General features: G+C 40.3%; 2 protein-coding genes across 11 annotated transcripts in view; one reads left to right on the top strand and one right to left on the bottom strand.

Moving 5' to 3' along the window:
- Positions 1 to 58: 58 nt before the first annotated feature.
- Positions 59 to 13,639, bottom strand: timm22 (translocase of inner mitochondrial membrane 22 homolog (yeast)). Of its 5 annotated transcripts, none has more exons than XM_061298717.1 (7): positions 13,507 to 13,639; positions 12,139 to 12,259; positions 11,050 to 11,113; positions 1,344 to 1,541; positions 999 to 1,195; positions 646 to 718; positions 59 to 569 (listed from the first exon to the last, which is right to left on the bottom strand). In XM_061298717.1, the coding sequence occupies exons 2-7, from the start codon at positions 12,238 to 12,240 to the stop codon at positions 493 to 495; spliced, it is 711 nt and encodes a 236-aa protein (XP_061154701.1). In that variant the 5' UTR covers positions 12,241 to 12,259; positions 13,507 to 13,639; the 3' UTR covers positions 59 to 492. The 5 variants fall into 5 exon arrangements, with proteins under 5 accessions (XP_061154701.1, XP_061154703.1, XP_061154700.1 ...); XM_061298719.1 differs by lacking the exon at positions 13,507 to 13,639 and adding an exon at positions 12,357 to 12,619; XM_061298716.1 differs by lacking the exon at positions 13,507 to 13,639 and adding an exon at positions 12,357 to 12,550 and having other exon boundaries at positions 12,139 to 12,212.
- Positions 1,986 to 25,875, top strand: part of specc1 (sperm antigen with calponin homology and coiled-coil domains 1) — a 29,444-nt gene continuing 5,554 nt past the window's right edge. Inside the window, exons 1-13 of one of the 6 annotated variants that reach the window (XM_061298621.1) lie at positions 1,986 to 2,102; positions 8,672 to 8,859; positions 8,927 to 9,092; positions 15,917 to 17,364; positions 17,435 to 17,642; positions 17,711 to 17,784; positions 17,874 to 18,049; positions 20,758 to 20,909; positions 20,994 to 21,094; positions 21,179 to 21,254; positions 21,712 to 21,856; positions 22,707 to 22,847; positions 23,059 to 23,152. In XM_061298621.1, coding sequence (XP_061154605.1) covers positions 8,695 to 8,859; positions 8,927 to 9,092; positions 15,917 to 17,364; positions 17,435 to 17,642; positions 17,711 to 17,784; positions 17,874 to 18,049; positions 20,758 to 20,909; positions 20,994 to 21,094; positions 21,179 to 21,254; positions 21,712 to 21,856; positions 22,707 to 22,847; positions 23,059 to 23,152 — 2,946 coding nt within the window. In that variant the 5' untranslated portion in view covers positions 1,986 to 2,102; positions 8,672 to 8,694. Of the gene's footprint in view, positions 2,103 to 2,315; positions 2,445 to 7,746; positions 7,879 to 8,671; positions 8,881 to 8,926; positions 9,093 to 11,538; positions 11,917 to 15,916; positions 17,365 to 17,434; positions 17,643 to 17,710; positions 17,785 to 17,873; positions 18,050 to 20,757; positions 20,910 to 20,993; positions 21,095 to 21,178; positions 21,255 to 21,711; positions 21,857 to 22,706; positions 22,848 to 23,058; positions 23,153 to 25,875 lie in introns of those variants that run through there. The other 5 variants (XM_061298624.1, XM_061298623.1, XM_061298622.1 and 2 more) reach the window with 5 other exon arrangements.

Genomic DNA, 25,875 nt, shown 5'->3' with positions numbered 1-25,875 from the left:
GTCAATACACTGTTGTGCATAATATTGTTAGATTTTATGACAAAGGATTTTCCTCCAGTAGAATAACCATCCTTTTGCAACTTTAATTAATTATATACATTAGTTTCAAATGGAATGGATGACAATACAGTAAGTGGATTAGTGGTAAATGACCATCTTTTAGTTTTTATAGTTTATGATAACTACGTTAAAACTACACGTGAAAAGGGCATCAAATCAGCAAGAATAGTTGTCAAATAAATACTCTTATAAACATCACTTAATGAAAAGAACCAAACTCATCATTTTTAACATTCTGACAGAAAATGACACATTCTGATAAGGCAACAATAATAAAAAAACTGTTTCTGTCCACTTAGAACAACCACAAAAATCCAACTAATCACAATTCTAGTTGGCTTCTGCATCGCTCTTCCATTTGCAGATCAATAGGTCTGCACAGGCTCATCCTGAGGGACAATTCGGTCACAGAGTCACTTTAGTCCTTGACGATCACCGAAGATAATACTCAATGGCTGCAGAAAAAGCGGCAAAGCCTCCACAACCTAGGACTCCGGCTTTTAGACCAGCTAAAAACATGGAGGGGAAAAATACAGACATAAGAAAAGAAAAAAAAAACATCTACGTAAATATAGCTTTACATACCACGAAAGCCAATTGCTCCTCCAGTAATGCAACCACTGTACACTGCATTCTTCCAGTCTGATTTACCTCTGTGCTGTAAATAAGAAAAGACAAAAATTGTGTATGAATCTGTTAAAAAAGAAATTTGAAAAAGCATGTACGATTTATTTCTTCAATTATTTGATAGTATCTGAATGTTAGAGGAACCAGACTTCAACCTCTACATTGGATGTCATACTGATATGCGACCACTAGGTGGGACTGTTGGATCAACATTGATGCCTTACAAAATGTATACTGACATTTTAAAGCACAAATTATTTACTCCTTGCATGTTTTGCCGTCTTTGTAGTAGACTCGCAGTGTTACCATACCGATTCTATTATGCACTCTGTGCAGGAGAACATGGCTCCCACAATGGCAAAGTTCTTAGCGTAGGACATGCCCCTCTGTCCCATGTCTTTGAGGACTTCTCGCGCTGTTGGGGTCCTCAGTGGGTCCTTGGGATCGAAACCAGCATTGGTGTCTATACCTGCAGTGAAAACACCAAACGCTCCCCCGAGGACAAACCCTGTGTAGAAAAACAATATGTCAACAATGACTGGATGGATGTTCTTTACAATGATGACGTTGGAAATCTACATATTTGTGACGTGTCCAAAAATGCTTCATTTGAGGCATTATGCAAACATTGATCACATTTAATTATTTGTATTTACCTCCAACGCAGGCCAAAATGGACTTGAAAGCACAACTCTCCATTGCACTCTCTATCCTCTTCTGCTCCACGCTTTTTGGAGGCACCGGCAGTCCCCCCATAACGCCAGGGTGCAAGTCCTTCACGGTCCTCTTGTCTCCAATAAGATGATCCAGGACCATACTGTACTGAATCGGCGAGTTTGCCATGTTTGGATCAGCTGGAGGAGAACTTTTAGAATCAGAGCCGAAAAGCTCTGCAGCACTCGTGGAGGCCGCCATGTTTGTCAATGACAGCCGTTTAGGTAAATGTTGTCTTAGAGGAGCAGCGGCAGATTCGTTTCATTGGTAATATAGACTTTTTTTTTTTAAATGTAGAAACTAGTAAATGTGGTTCACATCACTGTACTTTTAAATATTCAATTAATTTATGGAATATTTGTTCACGTCAAAACTGGAGTAATTCTTTGTACCGTAAATGGGTTTCATATCAGCAGTTTTTTCAGTTAGTTATTTTATCTTATCTAAAATATATATTATATATTTTACATAACAGGTTTGTGATTAAGATTCGTATGTTTTATCAATTAATAGACATTTTAAACCAACCACGATGGGCATGGCGCAATGGCGACCTACGATAGACTACATTTCCCATGAGCCCCTTCGAGTACTGCGCCAAGCGCTCCACCTATCCGTCGGCCAGCTATGACTCCGATGAGACGAGTCGGTCGTACTGGCTGGCTGCATCCTGCCTTGACAACAGCAGCACCACCGAACAGGTGAGAAGCGCAAAAACATATTCACGCTTATCTCTCTCAGACCTGGAAGTGCGCTCGTGCATATCGCATTTCTTGTGTCTTAACTTTGCATTTTATGAGGTAATTGAGAACGGTAAAGCCCTGCGACGGTAATTTAAAATCGGAGGACAGATGGTTCGTAACTGAAGACGCCGATGTTCGATTCATGGGAATATAATATTTCAATGGAATAAGAAGACGCAGAGGAAATGTCTATGTGTGTCACTGCCTAACCGAATATAACGGAATCTTTATATAGTCGTTTTGGGACGCGTCTGACTTTATTGTCACTGCTCTAATTTACTCCCCTCATCATTTAATGAGGTAAGACACATATTTTAGATGAGAAGAATCTGATGACCCCCCCTCCCTTAAAAAAAGTATAAAAGTACTCAAATAATGCTGATTTAATGTTTACTCATGAATTAAATTAAAATCTGCCCTTTAATTGAAAGCTATTATTCTGTTACATAAAAAGCAAGAAGTTGTACTTTCTGTTCTATCAACTTCAAGAGCGTTTCAATGTTTTGACTGCCACCATTTAAATATGGACAAGATAGGTGCAAAGGGTTCTCATGCATAAAGATTGCCAGTTGGGGATGGGAGAAAACTGCTTAACAGAGATCCAGCATTAATTATATGCAAGAACTAATTTTGTGCACATTTTGACAAAAAAATCAACTCACTCAGAATTTTAGTATTATTGAGGTACTATGTTTGTCCTGCATATCATTCCAAATCCACAAAAACATTAGAAGGCCTACTCATATTATAGTATAAGAGCTGGTGAAAGTGCAATTAAGCTTTGTCTGCCATCTAGTGGTGAATAGCGATATTACTACTTAAAACTACAGTTGCTACATATTCACAGTTCGGCAACCGGAAATTTGCATTATAGTGGATTTCTTTTTCTTTGTCAATATATTAAATAATATATTTTCAATGATTATTATGATGTAATCATTAATTAAGTGGCCATTCTCAGAATCTGGACTACTACTATAGTCCTCTCACACTTTAAATAGTGCCTGTTCTTACTTTATATTTACATGGCCGTCCAACCGTGTGTTCCTCATTAGTGAGGCTTCCAAAATAAGGCGGTGTTGTGTTTAATATGCTTGGTCAGTGAACGCTCACATTTTTAAAGGCCCATTTTCATTCACTCAGCAACCCATTTGGTGTTACTCCTTTGTTTACTCTCTTTATTTCTTGTAATCATTACCTTGTGTCTCCTGCAATTTAAAATTTAATGTTCTTAAACAGCTTTTGTTGTTATGGATAATGTGAATTTTTATGACATTGCCCTTGTCTCCATAAATAGCAGAGTGTAGATAATTTCTTCTTGCAGGCATATTTTGTGCAACCCAACAAATGAAAGCTTTCAATTTTCTCCTGCTACTTTTGAAAATGTCATAGGAGAGGAAAAAAAGATATATGCCCCAAGTATTACAGTGTGGTCAATGTAAATATTGTTTGAAGCTAAATAAAGCCACTTCTCCTCCTTATGGTTAACCACACCAGTAAAGGAAATAGTTGGAAGTCTGAAAAGAAGTCCATCTCAATTTGATGGGGGCAGACTTGAATATCTTTTGACATATGAAATTAAAACGCTATTGGGGGTTTCATAAAAATACTTCTGTCGGTGATTATTTTCAAATTACTCATACAATTCTACCATATTTAATTTTGCCGTGTTGAACAACATTGTACTAGGCCTAGTGGAAACCGGAGACTTGAACGTCTATTCTTTTTTTTTTTCTCTGTTTGAATCATTACCCAGGCAGTTCCTGTCATTTGTTTGCTATTTTTAGCATGTGGGCTATCTGGAAAGGACCCATGTACATACTTGTAGGTGGCATAAGATGATCTGGAAGAATTAAGAACGATCATTTTTTCTTCTCAGTAAATGTCTCCAATTCCCCAATGTGAAAGTAATAACTAAGGGACTGAGTTAAAAAAAAAGAAAAAACTAGCCGGCGTGCTCGAGTCCGTCCCCCATCTATATGCAGCAATGACGTGACCTTGTGATGTGGTGGAAGGCTGGCTATTATGAAATGTGGTCGAAGGATGATGTAATAAATCATATAAACTGACTTGTGAAGGCCCTGCCCTTGAGCAAAAGCAAATACACAAATGGACAGTAGTTCCTTTTTTTTTAACAATAGCACTGCTGTCAATGTTGATTCAGTACATAAGTTATATAACATGAATAGTTTCATTGGAAAGATTTCTTGTCAGTGACAACTGTGACTCACTTTTAGGCAAAGTGTGATTAGAGAATCGCCAGTAGACAGGAAGCCACGTTGGCCCGCAAGCAACTGGACTGAAATGCCCTTCACTAATAGTTACCGTAATTTTCGGACTATAAATGGCACCGGAGTATAAGTCGCACCAGCCATAAAATGCCCAAAAAAGTGAAAAGAAAACATATATATGTATATAAATCGCTCGAGTATAAGTCGCCCCCCCCACCCAAACTATGAAAAAAAACGCGATTTATAGTCCGAAAATTACGGTAATCTGAATATTTTCCATCTACCAGATGTTTGGATTAACAAAGATTTTGATCACCTGGGGAAAGAAAATATCTATGACAAATATTTTCCAAGGAATATAATAGGTCACCAGAATCACATTTAACGTGACGTTAATATGTTTTGTTTGTGTCTAAATACATAGAGAATGACAGATGCGTGGATATCATTAGCATGTCTCTTCTCGGTAAACCGGACGAGCAAGTTTGTAATGTGAGCACGAGCCGGGGAAATATGTGAAATATTTGTTTGGGTGATGAAGATCAGAAAGGAAATGGGAGGACAATAAATGAGCTCTTCTTGACCTGGCCCATGCATGATGATGCTCCATTGTGGAAAGTCTTTGAGCTTTATCCTCACGGATGCTGCGCAAGTGCTTCTACGGAATCCGCCCACTCACTCTACATGCAAGCAGCAGAAGTTTATGCAACGTGGTTTAGGCTGATTATCAGACTCAAAGTTTGACACCATCAGAGCAGGAAGTTAAGCCCTCTAGGGAGCCTGGCTTGAAGAAACTTGAAATACAGCCTCGAGCTGATGAACTATGCATGGGAACGCAGCTTGCATTATGTAAATGCACAAAAATGTCACTGCTTTTAAGTGATATCTGATTATCAATATCAAGACACCACAATACATTTGCAATCTCATTGTCGAACAGTCGGTGTTAATTTCGATTATACAGTAATCCCTTGTTCATCGCGGATAATTTCTTCCAAAAACCACCCGTAAAATCCACAAAGTACGGTCACCAACAAGAAGTACTGGGCAGGCTAACGAGTTAGCGGAAAGATGCGAATTCACGATCGTGCTAACACGCGAAAACGGACTTCTAAAGGAATGTAAACGAACATTTGGAGCAATACTGCATTGTCCTAAAGGTTAGACACATGTTTCCTCAATTTAGAAGTTTTATTTTGTTTTTTTAATTTGGACATAAAATCCACGATGTAGCGAGGGATCACTGTATTTTTCATTTCTATCTGCACTAATATAGTACTAATTCCACCAATACTGCAGATGGGCTGTTGAGAATGAGAAGAAGGGTGCAACCAAGGATTGTCACCAGGCACACATGCAGAGCTGGACAACTATCTGAATTATGTAGGTCTGTGGGAGGAAGCTGGAGAAACCCACATGAAAAGGGGGAAAGAGCATGAATACTCCACAGAAAAGGCTTCAGTAGACTCCGGCCAGACCAAACAAGTCTCAATGCAAATCAATTGTAGCTGCGCTAAGAATGTTGGCAGGTTAATATTGGCGCGCTCGCAAATTTCCACGCATTCTTCGACTTCCCCGATTGTGATTTTGGGGAAAGAGTTGCGCATCAGTTTCACATTTCCCCAGACTAAAGAGGAACAGAGGGCAAATTGAGACGGTCTCGCAGCACGAGGCTAATAATAAATTCTTCTACTTTCTTTTTAGCTGAGCTCATGACTCTGAGGAGACCACCTCCTGAGATTTAGCTACCTTTATAAATGTTGATGTGGTCAGGCACGAGTCATACCTAATGCATACTGTACCATACCAGTGTTCTTTTTTTTTTTTCAGGATTATTAGTAGTAGTACTGTCCATCTTTACTGAATTACTTTTCAGCTGTAACATGTTAGCATAGCTCTGTTGTGAACAAGGGTGTGGTCAAAGCAAATTTAGCTCCTCGCCACAATCTAAGGCTCGTTTCATTCCTCGCCAAAGCACATTTTGCATTCGACCCACATGCTACAGAGGCATGCCATAAAATGTGGGATCTAAATTACACCAGAACGGAAGGGCCTAAAAGTCTGATGGTTAAAGTTTTCATCATTACTATCTTGTCGTTGTGATTGGCAAGCGTCATATTGTGCTAATAGGAAAATTGGAAAAGACTAATGGATTCCCGTCATTTTACATCATAAATGGCAAACATGTCTGCCAAGTTTCTCATGTTTGTCTGCGGGGGAGTGTGCCGTACATTTCCGAGGCAGAACGACGTTCTCTGATGAGTCACTTAGCAGGATAGTCTTGGTTTTCCATTATTCAACAGTGGCTATGAAAACATTAGCGGTTAAAGCTTATGTCAGCCATGTTTGTTTGGTTATGTCAGTCTTGTGGCTGTTATCCTACAATTAATTGAATATGATTCAGTATTTTATAACTTTACATTCTGGCTTTATAGTTCTTCCGTAACGCTTTTGTTATTTTGATATTTTTAAGCTTAAGACAATTTATTTCAAACGGAAGCCGGTGAGACATCCTGTTATCACGTATTGAATCTGTTATCGTGAGCGACAGGCTACGTGTATGAACGTTAAGCGTGCTTCTGTAATTATAATACTCCGCCCTGTTCTCTCTGCAAACAATCCACGCGTCTCAGATCAGACGTAGAAGATTATTCCATCCACACCCAAAAAGATAAGCGCTCTCACTTGCTCTCGCTAATGTCATCTTACGTCAGCAGTTCAGTTGAGCAGAAGCTATTTAGCAGCATCGTATCGAGCGCGACATCCTGCGTATTATTTATTTTCAGCCATCGTAATGGTTAAACTGTTTGAACCACAATTGGATCATGCAGTCACAGGATGTTGCCTGCAGACTTGGAGTCATCTGATGCGGTTCTCATGACAGTAAACAGTATCAACAAACTTAATCAGAACAGAAAGTACTAGCATACAAGGCTATTTGTATATTTCATTTGAGAATGTACTAAATATACTATAAAGGGAAATTATTTCGGGATGACTTTTCTTTCCCGTGTTTAACCTTTCAGTAAAATTACATACGTAGCCTAAAATAGCTGACGACAGGAACTTGGTTCAAGTCCCGTGGAAGGATGACTTGAAGATTAGTGTCGTACTAACGTATGGATGAAAGGGGTTAAGTAATAATGTGAGTCGAATTTCACAAGGTTACAGTTTAAAAGTAGTATCACAAGTAATATTGGAAAAGGGCAGATGGTTTTGTGTACGGGGAGGAAAGGTCAAAGGCCTGGATCAATGACCCATCAGGGATATATATATACACAACTATGACCCACGCTTATTCTTTGTTAAGTGCACTCCCACTTCCTTCCATTTCCCACATCTACTCTGCCCAGCTGACTATGTTCCTTTGTCGCCATTGAAGGCCAAGTTCTCTGTCACAGTTTGTGACCACATCCTGTTGGAGTAGGAAAATCGGCCAGTCGCTTTACTTCCCGAAAACTATGCTTATGTAACTTGTCGCTCGCTGCATGCATACCTGACAGGTGAGGGTTATTATTCTTTGGCACCGGCACAATTTCGTAGGAACTTCAAACTGGAAAATTATTTACTTACGTTTTTACCCTCAGGCTAGTCTTGCATAGTTGTTTTCTTGGTGTAAGTGTTTTTTTTTGCCTTTGCCAGAGGAAGCATATGCATTGTAAAGGAAATAAAAACCTGCTTTTCTGTACTGTTTTTACAATTTTATCTGTCTGTGGTATTAATGGATTGCTAAAACCTCATAGTACCTAAAATAGTTCCCAGTGTCAGTGTTTTGATACAGCGTCAATTTAGCTCTATACTGCCCCACTAAGGACAAACCTTTAATTTCCATTTAAAAAGGGATTTTTCCAAAGACGATTGGGCGATTGGCTAACATTTTGTGACTTAACCCAATTTTTTTTAAATTAAATTCAGTATTTATTCATTGTAGCTAACGTGGATGCCAAGAGAAAGGAGCTAGTTTACCAACATAGTTAGTTTGCCATTCCCTCTCGGAACTATTTTTCTAAAAAGAGACTAGCGACTTCAAACATTCACTTTTTTTCCCACACATTCACTTTATTTGTTTAGTCTATACTGTAATTAACTCCGTTTATTGTAGTTTAATTGCTGTGCTGGTTGCATTTGACATGTATGCACTTTCTTTTTTTTCCAAATTATACAAAGTGAATGCGGGCCCCTAATTTAAGGCTCGAGGATCCTGTGTGAAAACCATTCGAGTCAAGAATCTTTTTTTCTTTCCCGTATTTAAAGTAACACAATTATTTGACCCTGATAGATTATTTTTTTTCGCAGGTGTGGTCAACTATCACACAGTCATGATGAAAACGGGTGCCACCAAGTTGGGGCTACCCAAAGCGGGACTGTCCGAGCGAGCTAAGCAGACTTTAGCTCCTTCTTCGTCATCCTCCACCACCACCTCTACAGCAATGAAGACTTCCAGATCATCTAACACGCTGGCCTCAGACCTGCGCCTGAGCAGGGTGAGGCCCAGTCCCCACTTGGTAATATAGTTAATAACTCAAACCTCTCTTTCTCAAACGCCCACAGATGACTGAAGACATTTTTTTTTGTTTTCAGCTTAAACGAGCCAATAGTGATGACGCTTTGACAAAGCCCGCGCTGGGAGTTGCTGCCACTGGCTTGCGCATGAAGAAGACGGTCACCACTGGAGCCATCTCGGATCTAGCTGAGGCCCGCCCCCGTAGTCTAGCCGGTAAGCCACATAATGTCATAGAATTAACTAATTATAAACATCCCCAGCATAATACAGTTTTATACTTTTAATTGATTAATTTGAGAAGTGTCATGTCGTCATTCTTGTCCCATGACAAGATGTGAGACATTTACAAAATGCTTGAAGACTCACGTTTGTTTAATATTGTACTTAATGGTGCGTATGGGACAATTTCCCACTTAAGCCACTAGAGGGCGACATACACCAAGTATTCAGGGAAAAGTCTATTCATTTTGATCATTTTCAACCAACCATTGGCTGCAGTGTGGTTTTGGTTCTTAAAAGATTTATGGATTTCAAAAGAGAGAAACTGTCAAAATTAAAATATAGTTGTTTTTTTAAGGGAAGTTTTTTTTTGTTGCATTTTGTGAGAAGTGATGATATGATGGAGGAATAACAGCCCAGTCTCATGTCGGAATTATTTCAATGCTTTTTGAGCCCAATTGGATTTAAGTCCAGACGTAGGCGAGCTAATCCAAAACCTTCATTTTTGTGTCCTTGAGCCATTCCCAGGTGAGCTTGCCGCTAACAAAAGATGTCAGGACATTTGGATGTTCTGGTCGAATCTATTTTTTTTTACATATGTTGGAAGATGAGAGTTACTCACAATTGACCTACTTTTCTTATGAATATGCAAATGAATATGCAAACTATAATTCTTCACAGCATGACTTTGGAACACATTTCTGACTATGCCTTTGGTGGTCCATCCACAAAATGGATTCTAAGCTCCAACGCAGTTCTTCCTCTTGGGGCTGTTTTTGCTGAAGTGACTATAATTGAGTTGGGACTTCAAACGAGATGAAAAAGCACGGTCAAGTAAACGCTTGAACTTCTGATTAAGAAAAAGAAGAAACTGATTTAGCGCTAATTATGAAAAGATGATTTCACGTTGGTGTTTTTGTACTCGTGAGAAAAAGTGTGCATGATAAATTCATAACCCCTCATTGGTCTAGTTTAGTGAACCAGTTTCTGCTAAGCAGTCAACATCACTAAATAATTCTTTGTCATAAAGAAAATCCTATGCAAAGGAATATTGTTGTTGCTTGAGGGGAATAAACGTGCTGTTTTATTTTCTCTGTATTTGTATTTTCCCTTCAATTCTATAGCTATGCGACATTCATTTTGGAAATGTACAATTTTTTTTTTTTTTTTTTTTATACAATCGGGCAGAGCAATTCTGCTTTAGCGAAGAGGTTAGAGGTTAGCTAGCAAGATTTGCTATCTGTTATTTTTATTAATAGACTAAGATGTTGAGATTTGACCAATTCTACCATGGTCAATAGTTTTTCAGATAACTTATTTAAAAGGCCTCCTCAATAATTCAGTCAAGCTTTCATTGGAGGCGGAGTCCTTGCGGAGTGTGCAAGGAAAGGGAAGCGACACAAGGACACAAACTGTCCCGCTCTATAAATAACAAGTTTGGTGAGGCTACAAATATCCAGTACAGTGAAAAACAACAAGATACAGTTTCCTTTTTTTTGAGTCAAGCTTAAATTTTGCAGAAAAAATTGTGAGTCACTCATAAACACTCATAAACTTAAGTTAGACAACACTGATTTGATTGATGTGGTTCAGGATTATTACTGACCCGGAGTGTGTTTGGGTTTAACTAACTAAATCTGAGCTACCAGACATGGACCCTGTCAGCGGGTGATTTATAGTTCTTGAGGCCCTCATATCTGCTGGATGAATTAATCACATACGCCTCAGTCCACTGGGATGACTCGAGGAGTGGGGGGGGTGCGCACTCATGCATGAGCGACACACACTGACACAAGCACTAAAAGGAAATTAATTAAAGATAGGAAAAAGAGGCTGGTTGTCTTTGTTATATTGAACTTGCACAATCAGAAAATGGATTGGAATTTCCCCAATGCTGCTTTACACATATGTAGATTTTTTGGGTTGTCATATCACAGCTAGAATCTTGTACCTTGTCTTGAAATTCTTCTTTCTCGCAAGTCCATCGAGCATCGGGTCCTGTAGAAATGGAAATCCTGCAGGGAGGAGAATGTTTTAAGTAGGATTACAGATATATTTGTTTACCAAGGTGGATTGTGTTGATTTAACTGGAGGCCAAAGGAGCATATTAAAAGAGGCGGATGTAAATCAGATTTTATGGACCATTCAGAAGAGACTTATGAATAGGCTTGGAAGCAACAGTGAGGTTGACTGTCCAAGTGGATGTGGGCAGGAGAAGACCACAGTGTTTTAGAAGTCAAATCCGCATGAACCCGAAAGAAAACCGTCCATTGCTGTATTATTGTGAGAGTTCATGATTATTATTTGAGCAAGGAAGGGTTACAATTGTTATTTTAAAGGTGGTGTGTGATTCCACATGTGTGTTCTTGTGCGTGTTTGAGAAGCCACACCTCCTGATCTACTTATCTCAGCGGTAATGATGTGCATATGATGCCGGCTGCATATTTGTCAGCCACCCTTGTGGAGGCTACGCACACACTCTTGTGCTTTGACACACACTGGCAGCCACTCGCTGTCAGGACACGTAGTCTGCCTCGGCAACACATGCGCATTCACACAAATACGATCCTGGGAAGGATCAGCGTTAGAAAAAAGAAAAAAAAAAGATCGGTAGTAGGAAAGAAGAATTTGATGCTTTACTCGGAGCGGATTGTGGATGCTGAACAAATGCGAGCACGCTGACCCCCCCCACGCTCGCGCATCACTCCCCCGCAGCCGCAAATTGTTGGATTCGTCTTCGCTGCGTGGAGTGTGGGAGTCGTGCATCATCGGACTAAGATGGGGAACCAAGCGGGGAGACGGGAGGAACCCGACACAGGTCTGCTTCAGTTGTGCCTTCTTTTTTTTTTTGCCACACCTTAGTGCAACTACTTTGTCGAGATCAGGTGACTTGATGATCTCAGGATGACTATCTCGTGTGTCATGTGTTACTGCATGTCTGAAAGACAAGTTTTAACTGTCGATGAGGACCGGGAGGAAAATGCCCTGGAGCTAGATTGCACGTTGGATGATTTGAATTTGGTCGGTCTGGTTTGCGTACCTTGTGTAGTCTATTGGAAGTAGGGCAGGAGAAGGAGGATCTGCTTTGTCTGCCAGTAAGCCGAAGAGAAGCTGCTACAGGAGCAAGGATCATCACTCGCATCTCCTCATTGCCTTAAGCGCTAGAAATGAGCTCAAAATATGAATCTGCCATTTTGTTTTCTACAAATATCAAATCTTTTCTTGCGGTATAACAGCTCGACTTTGATTCATTCTCACCAAATTCATTCCTGTTCCTGGAGCTTGTTACTGGCATGACTATCCGTTGTTACTTTACAGCTCTTAAGAATATTTCGTTGTCACATGGCTGTTTTTCTTGGTCAACTTGTTTGACGTCTAGAACTTATCACACACACCGGTCGTTTCTTTCTTCGTCTGCGCAGCGACTAATTGATTGGTTTTCCTTCCTTCCTTCCTTCCTTCCTTCCTTCCTTCCTTCCTTCCTTCCTTCCTTCCTTCCTTCCTTCCTTCCTTCCTTCCTTCCTTCCTTCCTTCCTTCCTTCCTTCCTTCCTTCCTTCCTTCCTTCCTCCCTTCCTCCCTTCCTCCCTCCCTCCCTCCCTCCCTCCCTCCCTCCCTCCCTTCCTTCCTTCCTTCCTTCCTTCCTTCCTTCCTTCCTTCCTTCCATCCATCCATCCATCCATCCATCCATCCAATGTTTTTTAAATATGATGCACATTCCTCTTTGCAAAGTGAAAGGTTGAGAGCTGAATTGTGTTCTGCAATGTTAAGACTGTCATTATGGGTTTGCGCGGTGCTGCAACACTGAACCTCTCTGCCTCCCCCCCCGACTTGATGACCAACACTGTGGCCCAGACTATAGACTGCGGGTTCCACATGCTGTCAGCTGTTGATGAATCGGCACGAAATAACAGCGCGTCTATTTTCGGTTGCTGCTATTCAGTCTCTTGCACCCATTTGAGCTGAAATGAAAAAGTTCAAACATATTTGTCCAGTGAGGTCGATTAGATTGTTGAACTTTCTTATGGTCGAAAATGGAACTTTCACACATCTGTGGTTTTTCTTCACAAGGGATATTTTTAAATATGCGGTTTTCTTTCCTAAATTGGGAATAAAGTTTCAACCAATAGAAATGTTGTCATGGGAATGTCATTGTTTTTTTTCTATTTGTCTCACTGTATTAAATTTAGCAATGGTACAAATACACAGTAATTATTTGACTATTTTCAGATGTTTTTTCCAGAATGGACTGGATGCAATGCCATCTGACTGTACTCCAAGCATGGTTCAAAATGTACAATGACATAATAGCTTAAAATGATCATTATTAGCCGGTTACATCATGAGGGCTAGCATGTTCATAATGAGATACAGAACATTCCAATAATAAAGTCATGTTAGATGTTCTACCTAGCTTCTATTTGGTTGACCTCTGCGGGAAATGCTCAGTCAGCATTGATGGTGTCTCCTCCCTACAGATGTACGCTGACGTTAGTCCACTTCCCAATAGTGTTTTCCATTTTGACATTTCCATTGACCTCCTGTTGACAAATTTATGACAAAGATCTCAGGACAATGCATAAGGACAATGTTTTGGTGAGGTGACACAGCCTCGAGAATGTTTCCGATGGACTTAAGTTTTTGCATCATTCTGAGTAAGTTGGATCACGTTCAAGAGGAAGCAAACAGGCACTGAGGAAGTTGTATCGTTTGTACTTTCCATGAAACTTACTTGGTGCAGTAAATAAATATGTTTTTTTTATTCATTTTGATCCTTAGCCCCTAAGCCAATTTTTATGCTTGGAAATTTTGGTTTTGAAAAGACCCCAATTCTGTAAAAATATTCCAAAGCATAGTAGTCCTTTTTTCATAGCTGAAAATTTGTTCCCACAGTAGCAGAGCAGCTGATGACTTTATCACAATGTTATGACGTCTAACAGGTCCTTAGAAGGGAGTTAATTATTTTTTTTTACTGGTAGTGTTTGTATTGTTATAGAAGCTACCTTGTAACCTGAGTTAATTACTGCAGATTTTATTTCTAGAATTGTGCACGGATTTTTTTTCCTTCTTTCGCTTTCAATGTGTCACTTCCCGAGTCTCATTGGAATTTCCCGATTCCAGTCAGAGGACAGAAATGCCCATGGGTCTCTGATAGGTGCCTGTTGACCCACTTCATGGTCTTGTCAGTCAGACAAAAGGAAAGCTCAGCATAGTAGTTGGAAGAAAAGCGGACAAATAATTCAGATGCTTTCTTCCGTACGAGTTCCTTTGTGATGATGACAATGAAGGCACTCTAATTAGTTGTCATTCATTCTGCATGACTCTTCACCTGACACTCCTGTTCTAGAAATTAAAGACTTGTGTTGATGACTTTTAATTTAAGACAGCCTACTTCATTTACATAATTTTAGTATGACATGAATTAACATTCAACTGTATTCCTCAATAATTCCACATTTATTTCATGAATTATTCAACTCATAGTCCTGTGAAATGGACAAAGCCTTTGACTTTTGAAAAACTCTTATTTGACCAATATAGACATTGTAAATCAACCTTGTAATTTCAAACTTAAGAACTACCCTGTGAGAATGAGTCATCTTGGATACAACTACAGAACCAAAGCTCCTCTTTGAGCAATTCAATTGGCCATTTCATAGATTTAAATGTTCCTCTGTGGTTGGGTAAATGCTCCGGACCTAAACTGACCTATGCGGTAAATTAAGATCGAGCAAATACTGAGCATAACTTTTTGTTTGGTAGCAGAAACTTTGAGCCATTTTTGTCCATTAACTCCAAGATTCAGCTTTCTGGTTAGCACCTAGCGTCAAAGTGTCCTGACGTCATGGTTAAAATGGTGGGCGATACAAAAGATGAGGGAGAAATATTGTACAAAGCAGTTCTGTTCCTTACATCACACAGATATGAGAATTCATCCTAAAGCATCTGACATTGCGGCCTTTCTCTTAAACAAGAACCTCTTTGTCTGTGTAGAATGACAAAATGGCCATAAACTCAAATTGATTCTTTTGTCAGATGTTTTAGCGTGATAACATCAGTTGCATTTGTAAAATCGACATTCTGCGATGTCCTCATTCTGTCAATCATGGATTTAAGTCGTCTTAGATACGAAACAAGCCTCCATATTAGAACAATGGATCTCCAAGAATCGAACGACACGGTTGCAAAAATGCTTTCTCGTGCCCTTCTGTCACATGATGAAGTTCTTTCCTACTTCAGCTTGAAATCGTCACAACGTAATGTCTGAAAGTCCTTCCTGAAAGAACCTTTCATTCTTTCAAAGTCAGCTGCACGCGATGGGAATGTTAAAGCAGCTTCTGACACAAGCAAGATATAGTCTCTCCACTGTGCCCAATTGATGACGAGATCTTTTAGAGAAAAAAAAAAAACTTTATTTCAGTGAGAGCAGAGAGATGCAAAAAAATTAACTCTACCCACCGAAACAAATTTCCATCACTGCGTCACTGTTTGTTGATGAGCTGAAAACGTACAATAAAATACTTGTCGCAATTCAGTCTGGAATAGACGTGTGTTTGTGACCCACATTGAAATGTCACACTAACGCTCTGCTGCGTAGATGAATGAACACAATGGCGGGCAGATGCTGTATTACCAAAACAGCAAACAATGTTTGAATAGGGCGTACACTAAGCTGACAAAACACGAGCAAAAGATGACCTACTTTACGCATCTGCAAAATGTAAACAAGCTGATTTATTTGATTTCTTTTCCCAATCATGGCAACCTAGTAATCCAAAATAAATGTAATTAATTATCTCAATCACTTTGTGTTTCCCAGGTTGTCAAGCAACTAGGAAGTCTGGGATCCCGGCCCCAAGAGAAATCCCATCTTCAATAACAAGGGACCGCGTTTCCTTGCGAGACCAGTTGAGGAGCTCTTCCACTAAGAGGATTGTTTCCAGTGCCAGCACTTCCAGCCTCTCCACCCTGGCAAAGCAAACCCGTAGTTCGACAAAGTGTCGGGGAGAAGCAGAAGGCCAGGAAAGGGGCCTCCTGGAATGTCAGGTTAAGGAGCTGTTGGCTGAAGCCAAGGCTAAAGACTTGGAGATCAGCAATCTCCGCACGGAGCTGCAACGCTGCCAAAGTCAAGCTTCCCCGTTGCCGTCACCTGTCTCGCCTCAAGATCTTTCTACAGAACGAGACGGAAAGCTCACAGAGGCTTTTGTACTGGTTCAAGAGCTGAGGGAAAAGAATGCAAAGTTTCAGAAAGAGCTCGCAAACCTCAGAGAGGAGAACCAAGGGCTAAAGAGAAGGCTCCTCTGTTTTGAGCCTTTACCATTAGCACCTCAGAATGGCCTGCCGTCAGTTTCCAGCCCAACTACCAGTCCCATGAAAACATCAGTCTCCTCCGGTTCTGCCAAGGACTCCCCTTCACCCGACTCGTCGGAGTTTGAGAAGATCCCACGTTCAGGATCCACTTGCAGCAATGTCAGTAGCGAAGCCACGGCGGGTGGACGAGATTTGTCGTTGCAAAGTCTGACGGAACAGATACACAAGATGGAGGAAAACCACCACAGCACTTCAGAGGAGCTACAAGCCACTCTACAGGAGCTGGCTGACCAGCAGCAAGTGGTGCAAGAACTGACGGCTGAGAACGAGCGTCTAACTGAGGAGAAGCGCCTCCTGCAGACTTCGCTCCAGCAGCAGAGAGAACGTTTGGAGCTGCTCTCCCAGAAGAATGAGGCGCTGGCTAGTCGACTTCAGGAGCAAGCCCAGAGGGAGGACGAGATCAGGACGCAAGGTCCTCGACTCGTCGAACTCGAGCAAAGGTACGCCGAGCTGGTGGAGAGCTCGCGCTTCGAACGGGAGAAGCTGGTGAACATCCAGCAGCAGTTGACCGGCAGCCTACGAGCTCTTGAGGAGGAGCACCAGGAAGCCCAGGGTCAGGTGCATGGCCTGCGAGAAGAAATGGACAGGCTACATGGCCAACTCAACCACGAGCTGGAAGCCGGAGGTCAAGCCGTACAGTTGGCAGAAGAACAGAAAGCCACGGTTGATTGTCTCAGAGTGGAAAATAGTCGGCTGAAGGCACAGGTGGACATCGAGAGGCAAAAGGTGGCTGAGCTGAAGACCGTGCAGAGCGCCGGCGATAGTACGGAGCTGCAGAGTCTACTCAAGACGGCCCGTGCCGAGAGAGACCGACTGGAGCTGGAGCTGACTGAGCTGAGGCGGGACCTGCTGCAGGCCCAAGATGAGACCGAGCACGTACAAGCCAGCATCTCCAAGGTACGTGGATCACGCTGGCATACGCACTCGGCATTTCTGTTCACATCCTGAATTCAAAATGGCCGCGCAGGTGAACGCCAAAGGCCAGCTGGTCCAGGAGAGAGCGGAGATGAGGGAGGAGGAGCTCACCAAGCGGGTGAGTGCCTTGGAGGAGGCGGGCATGCTGGCTGACAAACAAGTGAAGGACATGAAGGAGACCATCTTTGAACTGGAGGACCAGGTGGAACAACAGCGGGCCATCAACCTACACACAAATCAAACAGTCCTCGACTTGGAGAGTACGTTTTCCATGATATTCGATTTTTTTTCGAGCTTCAGTGTTGAGACCTTCAATTTGTGTTTGCAGATCTGGCTAAAAAATTAGAGGAGCAGAAATTCGAAGCGGAACGACACCTGAAAGTTTTTAGCAGGCAGATGAAGGTAAGCGTGCTTGGGATTGAGATTGCGTGCCACTTTTATTTTGGATACGCATCTTTTTCGAGCAGATGTGTCTTTTCATTTTCTTACAGGAAGAAAAAGATGAATGGCGTCGGTTCCAGGCCGATCTCCAGACAGCCGTGGTGGTTGCCAATGATATCAAAGTGGAGGCTCAACAGGAGCTCCGGACACTCAGGAGACAGCTGCAGGAGGAGCAAGATCGTAGCGCCAAGCTTTCTTTAGACCTGGAATCCCTGCAAGGTGTTCGGTACGATAGTCCCATCTCACACGCTTCCATAGCACTGCTGCCAAGTTCAAAATGTATCTTCTATTCCTAATAAATGATTAGGCGTTATTTAGCTCACATTTTTTTATCATACAGGATGAAAATATTTCAGAATTTGGTTCCTGGGATTTATCCGACTTGACATTTCGTGCTTCTTTTAAGCTGCTTTCCTCCTTTCCACTGACCACTGCCTGGCAAAGACACTTTGACCTCACTATCCACAACCACTTTTTTTTTTCTTTCTTTCTACTTTACAAATGTATACACTGATACAGCATCCAACAATTGACATTTAACTAAATCTATTTAGGAGTCTTTGTTCTGATGCCAGGCAGTAGTGTGCTTGTTCTATTTCGAACTAACCATTAGCTTTTATTGGCATACTGTAACGGATTCAACAAGGGCTAACTCATCATTTCTTTGGCAACTTGTTCTTAGCTATGTTGTGTCCCGCCATCGTGTGAACCATTAAGCCTTCCATTCATGTCAATGTTCAAAGCCGCCTCACAATTGTTTTTAAAATGACATTTCGTGCCGTCCCTTATAAATATACGACATGGCTAGTTATCGGGTAAAAGGCCAAGATTAGCTGTTACGCTACATCCGTTCCCCCAACTTCAGCAGCACCATTTGATGCTTCACAAAGATGTCTTTTGGCAAGTCCAGGTGAGTTCCCAGCCCTGTTCGGTTTGCCTGCAAGCTTGCTGCTACTGATTCTGCTCTCATCACAACTCCCTATTTCTCACCTTCAGCTCGTTTGACTTCTATCTTTTACTACAGACTGGCTTAAGGCACTGTAGAACTATATTTTATTTTTTTGCAAAGCTTTTCTTCATTCTATTCAAACGAATGTCTCTTGCGCCACCTGCTGTTGTGTGTTGGAATAAGCCCTAGTTAGCGAGCGGCTGTTGTGCGCAGCATGGCCGGCCGGATGTATTTTTCAGGCAATGCATCAAAGATCTCGATTGGATAGCAGCTTTATCATTCGATATTTGTTAATGATTTATGCATGAGGTAGTATTTTAGTCTGAAATGAATATTATGGTCTCTAAATTCAGATTACAGTGTAAAAAATGTGTTGATCCCTGTATTTTCTGTTTTCAGAATTGTCCCAGGAGCAACTTTTGATACCAAGACCGCAGTCGAAGGACACTAAGTGATATTTAAGCACCTTGTGAAGATCGGAGTCAGTCGATATTGACGCACTTAAGTTATTAGTTGGAAAAGAAAAATGCTAATCAACAAGCATCCGTGCAAATTGTGTACGCTTTGTTTAGCAGCATATTAAATATGGCTGTTTATATTTTCTTTGAAATGTGCCCGCGTAAAAGTTTTTTTATGCTTTTGTATTTTGTTTTTTTTCCTCGATGTACTACATTTTCTTTTGTGATATTTGATATTTTTCTTAAATTGCAAAGTTAAGTGTGCCTTTTAAAGATGAGGTGTTGTTTTTGTTATGTAAAAAAAGTGTTTTAATTTCCTTAAAGCACCTGTCATCACACACTGTTTGTGGTTCTCAACCATTTTACTAGAAAATACGTACATTATTAAATACTATTGTATTGTCATGATAAATGAGCTGTCGGACTACACATATTAGATTAAAACTTTTTTTTTTCTATCTATTTTGTAATTCAGGTGGGGGCTATGGAGACTAAAAACAATGGACCTGATTTACCAACCTAAGAATGACCTTTTCAAAATGTTCTAAAAGGTTCCAAGTAGGTTTAATGAATGGTTCTTAAATTTATAGATGAAGATATAATGGTGTTTGAAAAATCCACCAATTTTATATGACATTGAAATACTGTAAAACAATCAGTTGTATTTTGAGGAATATTTATTTATGTATTTATATTGTGTGACAAATATGCTCATTGTTTTTAGAACAGTTGGTAAATAAGGCCCGATGCATTTATTTAGTCTCTGCAGTGTCTAACTGTAATGCCATATTCTGCCAGTAGATGGCGCTATGTAACACCATATCGTGAACCGGCCGAGGGTTTATTTTACTGTGTGCTGTCTTTTATGTCCAGTATGTGCTCATCCGGGATGACCTGTTGCCAAAATTTAGATTACGTTTATAAATTAAAAAAAAATTGCATTAACAAGCTAAATTTACAGTTATTCCACTGCCTTTATTATTCAATTATGGCCATATCAGAAAGACCAGTTTAACTGTGCTACATTACACTGAAAGGGTTTGTTTACAAATATAAAAGTAAATTAGGTTTGTCTTATATGAGCCAAATACTACCCATGGAGAGTTTAATACTTCTCCGGGCCGTATGGTTACAGGATCTCAGGTTCCATTTGGAATTCCATTTGTTGTCCTGATTTATTGTCTTTTGTATAATAGCAAAACTGTGATGCCTGCAACTGCCCCCTCCTCACAAAATACGTTCTCTCGTTGCTAATGCCAATCAACAACACAACAATTCCGGCAGAGGTCATGTGTTTACGTTGTCTTGAATAAAGCCATACAATGAGGAAGACCACAAAGACTGCATCCATGCTCGTATAAAACTGCGTGTCAATCTTAACGATTCACAAATAAATGATATCATGCCAGTAGATATGTGGCTCCTGTGTCATTTTGGAGTTCAGCGTTATAACCATTAAACCGATTTGTAAGTTCAAAATACATCTGGAGCAGCCAGTTTTACGATTGTATTCATTGTGTTTGTCAGGTCTCAAGGGGATGATTTAAAAGTACACACAAACAGCCGTAAATGTTGCGGTGTGATCCCGAGCCCACCCACTGACATCAACGGTGATGCCAACACGGAACCAGGAGCTCCTGTCAAGTCCCCCATCAAGTCATCTGATACTGGTGGACAGAGTAAGCGATGCAACCTGCAGCCATACAATACCACTATATATACTTTTTTTAAATATATATTTTGTGTACACTTATGTTTCTCAGATGGACCGGGCCTGACAGTTCAAATCCACAGCTCACCGAGAAGTCCTCTAAGTGGAATCCCGACGCGCACAGCACCTGCAGCTGCAGTTTCGCCTATCCAGGTTAGCACGATTAAGCCCCAAACTAAATTGCTAACGTAAAAAAAAAAAAATCGTACCCAATTTGATCTGTTTTATTCCTCGCAGAGGCAGTCGAACATAAAGCCGCTGTCCAAGTTGTTGGAAAAAAGAATCAATCATGGAGACTTTGTTCGTCCTCACGGTACATAACAGATCATCCTAATTAGTTTTTAATGTGTTGTTATTGTCATTATTATTCTCAGTATTTGGACAGCCACAAATATTAGCTTAAACACAAATCATAGGTGGCGGCTAATATCCTGGCAACACAAGACAGACTAAAAGGTCGGGTGTATTTTGGTGTCACACTCTGTCAAGTGAAAAAAGATTTCCAATCTTTAGGAAGGTAGCTTTATATATATTTTTTTGTTTCAAGGAGCAAATGCAGTTACTTATCTTGTATGATCATATTACATGTTGCTACTCCCTTCTGCATGACCTCAGGCATCCAACAACTCACTCCATATTGTCTTTAGAGCCAACCTGATGTTTACTATATGTGATGGCTGATTCCCATTCGCCCTATTTTCATTTTGCTTTTTTAAACTGTCAAATAAATAATCACAAGTGTCTAATTTCTACGTATTCCGATTGTGCAGGTCAATTTTCAGGCGGAAGGGAGGAGACGAAAAGCAACATCCTGATGAGGAAGAGTCCATCTCTAGAGTCAATATTCAAAAGTCCTGCTTCTCTGAGAAGCCGTGCATCATCTTTTACCTGCAACCAGGCTAACAGTATGTTCAGGTGAGTCAGGGTAATTGTCAAATATTCCTGCCATGTCATCTTGGGAGAATAAAAATGAGAAATTGAGATTTATAGGAAACTCAAGTCCAATGCACTAAATGTCAACACAACCCGGTGGAAAAAAAAAAAGAAATGTTGACTTGTTGACACAACTACACAACAAACTGATGAATAACTATTTTTCAAAACAGATGAGACGAATAAAAATTGTTCAAATATTTCAAAAAGAAATATTGAAATCAAATATTTAAAAATAAAATTGATTTAAAAAAAAAAGAATGGTATTAAAAATTGCTAACAATATCTCTATTTTAATTTGAAATTTTGGAATTGCACAATTTGTCTTCGCGGGCCACCTAAAAGGATGTGGCGGGCCGTATCTGGGCCCCGGGGCCTTGACTTTGACACCCGTGCTGTACCTGATAACATTTAAAGTAAACGACATTGTGTATTGTCCAAGTTTTAAAAAACCCCTATGTTGTCACAATGAGTCTGCTTAATGACTTCTGCTTTGCCATCCCCGAGTCTAGACACACCCTCAGTTCCGTAATCAGACTGTTGACATGGATAACCCGTCTCACCCATCCCATATTTCCCAATTGATTCATCAAGAGAATATTAAAACCTCCTGCAGTGTTTTCACTCGGACAATCATTGGCAGCGAAGTGTTGTTATTGTACGTCCTTATTAAGACCTCCCAAACAGCAGCGTGTTATTATGACTGTTTTTGGTATGGTCCTCCAGGATGATTATGCAACTCATATACATTGGTGATGAATGTGTCTACATGTGACTGGAAAAAAATTTCAATGCTAAGCGACCGCCTAAAAGAGACTAATGAATTTAACAGCCAAGTGGCGCAACACCGTTTTGAGATCAACGACCGGGCGTCGTGGTCTTCCCATGGCTCTGGCTACAACACAAACACCAGCGAGATGACCTTGGGAACAATATTCGTGTCATCGGAAAGCGCAGTTCATGTACCGTGTGTGTATGTTTCATCTTGTTTATTTTTTTAATTTATTTTACGCCATTGCAAAAGCATGTATCCCATTCATTTGGAGGGAGCATTAACTTCAAGGTCTAATGACAATATTTGCATTTATACATTTAACTCAAATAGACTTATCTGTTCTCGCACCATCTGCGTGTCTCTCACTGTGCACTTGTGGTTTGTGTTTCCCTCGTGACGGTGTGGAAAGTACGGACCCCTTGGCTGCACTCGCGCGGGAGTATGGGGGATCTAAGAGGAACGCTCTACTGAAGTGGTGCCAGAAGAAAACACAAGGCTATCCGGTAGGGATCACAGGTTAAAGATCTTTCTCACGTCCGAGTTGAGCCCAGTCGGGGTCAGATCGTGCTTTTTGCCGCATTGCTGTTAATTACGTTTGTTTGCAGTTCTTCCCCCGATGCATTGGAGTTTGTTTGTCTGATTTATTGTCTTAATTTGTTCCACACATCTAAAACCTGGCAGTAGCCAAAGTCTAAGTCTGTCTGTCTATATACATATGATTTAACATTCTTTTTCTTTTTTATTTAAGTATAATAAAAAATATAAATATATATACATATAGTTTAATATTAATTTTCTCTTTTAAAAATACATCATTTAATATTATTTTTCTTTTTTTAATATAATATAATAAAAAATATACTTATATACATATAATTTGATTTTTTTTTTTTCTAAATAAGATTTTTTAGACACTTCAAAGGTGTTTGACGAAAGTGTTACAAAAGTGCGATCCGTATTTCACAAACACATTTCTTCCTTTTCTACCAAAAATGTGATTTGTGTGCATTTCAATGTGACCTCCATGAGCCAACATCTACAAAACAATTGTGACAAAACAGGTGATAACTACCAACTACAAATCCAGCCTGCCAGGGAATAAATATTATTAATAGGCCATATTTGCCCCCTCTAAAGTTTAATAGTCAAACTGTGTGTGTGTGCTTGTTGATAAAACACAGAATCCTGTGCGATGACAACATGTTGCCTAATAAGGTTGACCAGCAAGCACATGCCTGATAAGATGCTGGACCATTAGACGGACATTCACGCAAACGTGCGCCATGAAACATGAGACAGCTCATAACGCGGAATTTAATTTGATTTTGGGATAGGGGCAAATAAATTCAATCAGTTTAAAGCAGCTGTCTCGGAAGGCAGCGTTGATGCTTTATGTTCACAGCAAATTCAAGCTTATAAAACAAGTTTAAACGCGATTAAAAGATTTAGTGAAGTCGCAGCTGTTCTGATGTCCTCACACGGCCTCATTCTTTAAATTCTCTTGTTGGAGACGTTTTTTTTTTCTTTCTGAAGTATGAAGCATAATCTAAGAAGATCGGATTTTATCTGTTGTAGTCTCACGCTAATCTCTTCCCTTCAGAGGCGCTTGTTGTTGATTCAGATGATCCTTGCCATCCGCCATCTTGTAGTTAGATTCTATCCCTGATAACCAGCCAGTTAAGAAACTCGACTTTCACACCAATTGTAACAATCTTATACTTGGAGGACATTATATGAATTCCTTGTTTGCCTAATTTAACCAGGATTGGGGAAATTGAAGGAAAATTGAAAGAGAGCAAAAATGTTGTTTAGGTCAAGTTCAGAGTCTCAGATCTTCCATCTGTTTGCCCCAAGCAAGGATGTCCGTGCTCATGTTTATACAATACACATTTTACAAACAACAACAAAAAAAATCCTTGGTGAACTGCAAAATAGCATGACAGGTTGAAGTTACCTGGATACGAGTGACTGCTGTCAACTTTTGAGAAGAGGTAAAAGGTCAGCGTCTGATGTCACTTCAGGTCCGATACATCTCGCGAAAGGTTAGGTTGTTACAGTCGAGTCACCAATTATAGTCAGTCTACTCACAAAGTGACACTGTAGTAAAAAAAATAAAAAAAGACAAGCAGAAGTACAATCCGTGTTGCTTTGTCACGGCCATTTTGGACGCTGATAAGGTCAGTGCAGTTACAGAAACTCTTCCTGGCTCCAAACTTCAATGAACTAGTATTTAGATGCAGATCAATAACAAAATATTTATTCTTAATTTATGGAAAGGTCCAGTTAAGTTTGCACCAATACAAATATCCAGATTGATTTATCGATTGTGTTAAAAGAAAAATACATGGGAAGAAGGACCATGAAAAAAGCGTATTTAATTGTAATCGCAATATGAAGGGGGCGGGGTCAAAGTGCGTCTGGCTACCTAACAAGAGGTCAGTCAAGTTTTCCATCAGGCACAAGCCTAATTATAAAATGCAACAGGAAGCGCGAGCTATTGTGAGCAGGTAGTTGTTGAGGTACAAAGCAAATCGGTGTGATTATATCTGGATACAAATCTGGATGTCACACATACCTGAATCAATAATGGAGCAGGACACATAAGTGTGTGTGTGTGTGTTGTGTCATCATCACAAGAGCACAGTGGAGCTTGTGAACTGATTGTGTCCTATCATCTTACATGGGGCTGTGCAAACACACATGCTTATTTACCGCAAGTGTTTGAGAGTGAAGAAAAAAAACACACGGTGAAAGGAGAGACAATAAGCCTACGTGCTTTAAATCATGTATTGTGGGTTGTGCCTCAGGTGAATTTATGCATGTGTGTGTGTGTGTGTGTGTGTGTGTGTGCACTGATCGATGAGTGAGGACCTTTTAAAAAGGTTCGGATTGACTCGACCCTAAGGGAGACAAGAACATTGAGGGGGGCAGGGGGGGGCACTCGTGGGAAATTACAATCCAAAAGAGGTTGTTGGCACTTTGGGAATAAAATTCACTCGAATTATTATTAAAAAGAAAAAAGTTGAATTATCAATTCCAGCAACGCCACAAGCAAATCAATTCAACTATATGACATCATCTTTTTTGTGCTCTGAGATTTTTCAGTGATATTTTCCTTGCCCCTTCCCCCCAGGGCCTCACCAAGGAAAAAAAAAAATCCTAGCTCTGCCCCTGGTCTCCAAGACAATATTATTAAATGTGATGTTTGTGGTTTGCTTACTGGAAT

This window comes from Syngnathus typhle, linkage group LG15, assembly GCF_033458585.1.
Source record: "Syngnathus typhle isolate RoL2023-S1 ecotype Sweden linkage group LG15, RoL_Styp_1.0, whole genome shotgun sequence".
Classification (NCBI taxonomy): Eukaryota; Metazoa; Chordata; class Actinopteri; order Syngnathiformes; family Syngnathidae; genus Syngnathus; species Syngnathus typhle.
Note: the sequence above shows the minus strand (reverse complement) of the source record. Positions and strands in the feature narration are given on the sequence as shown.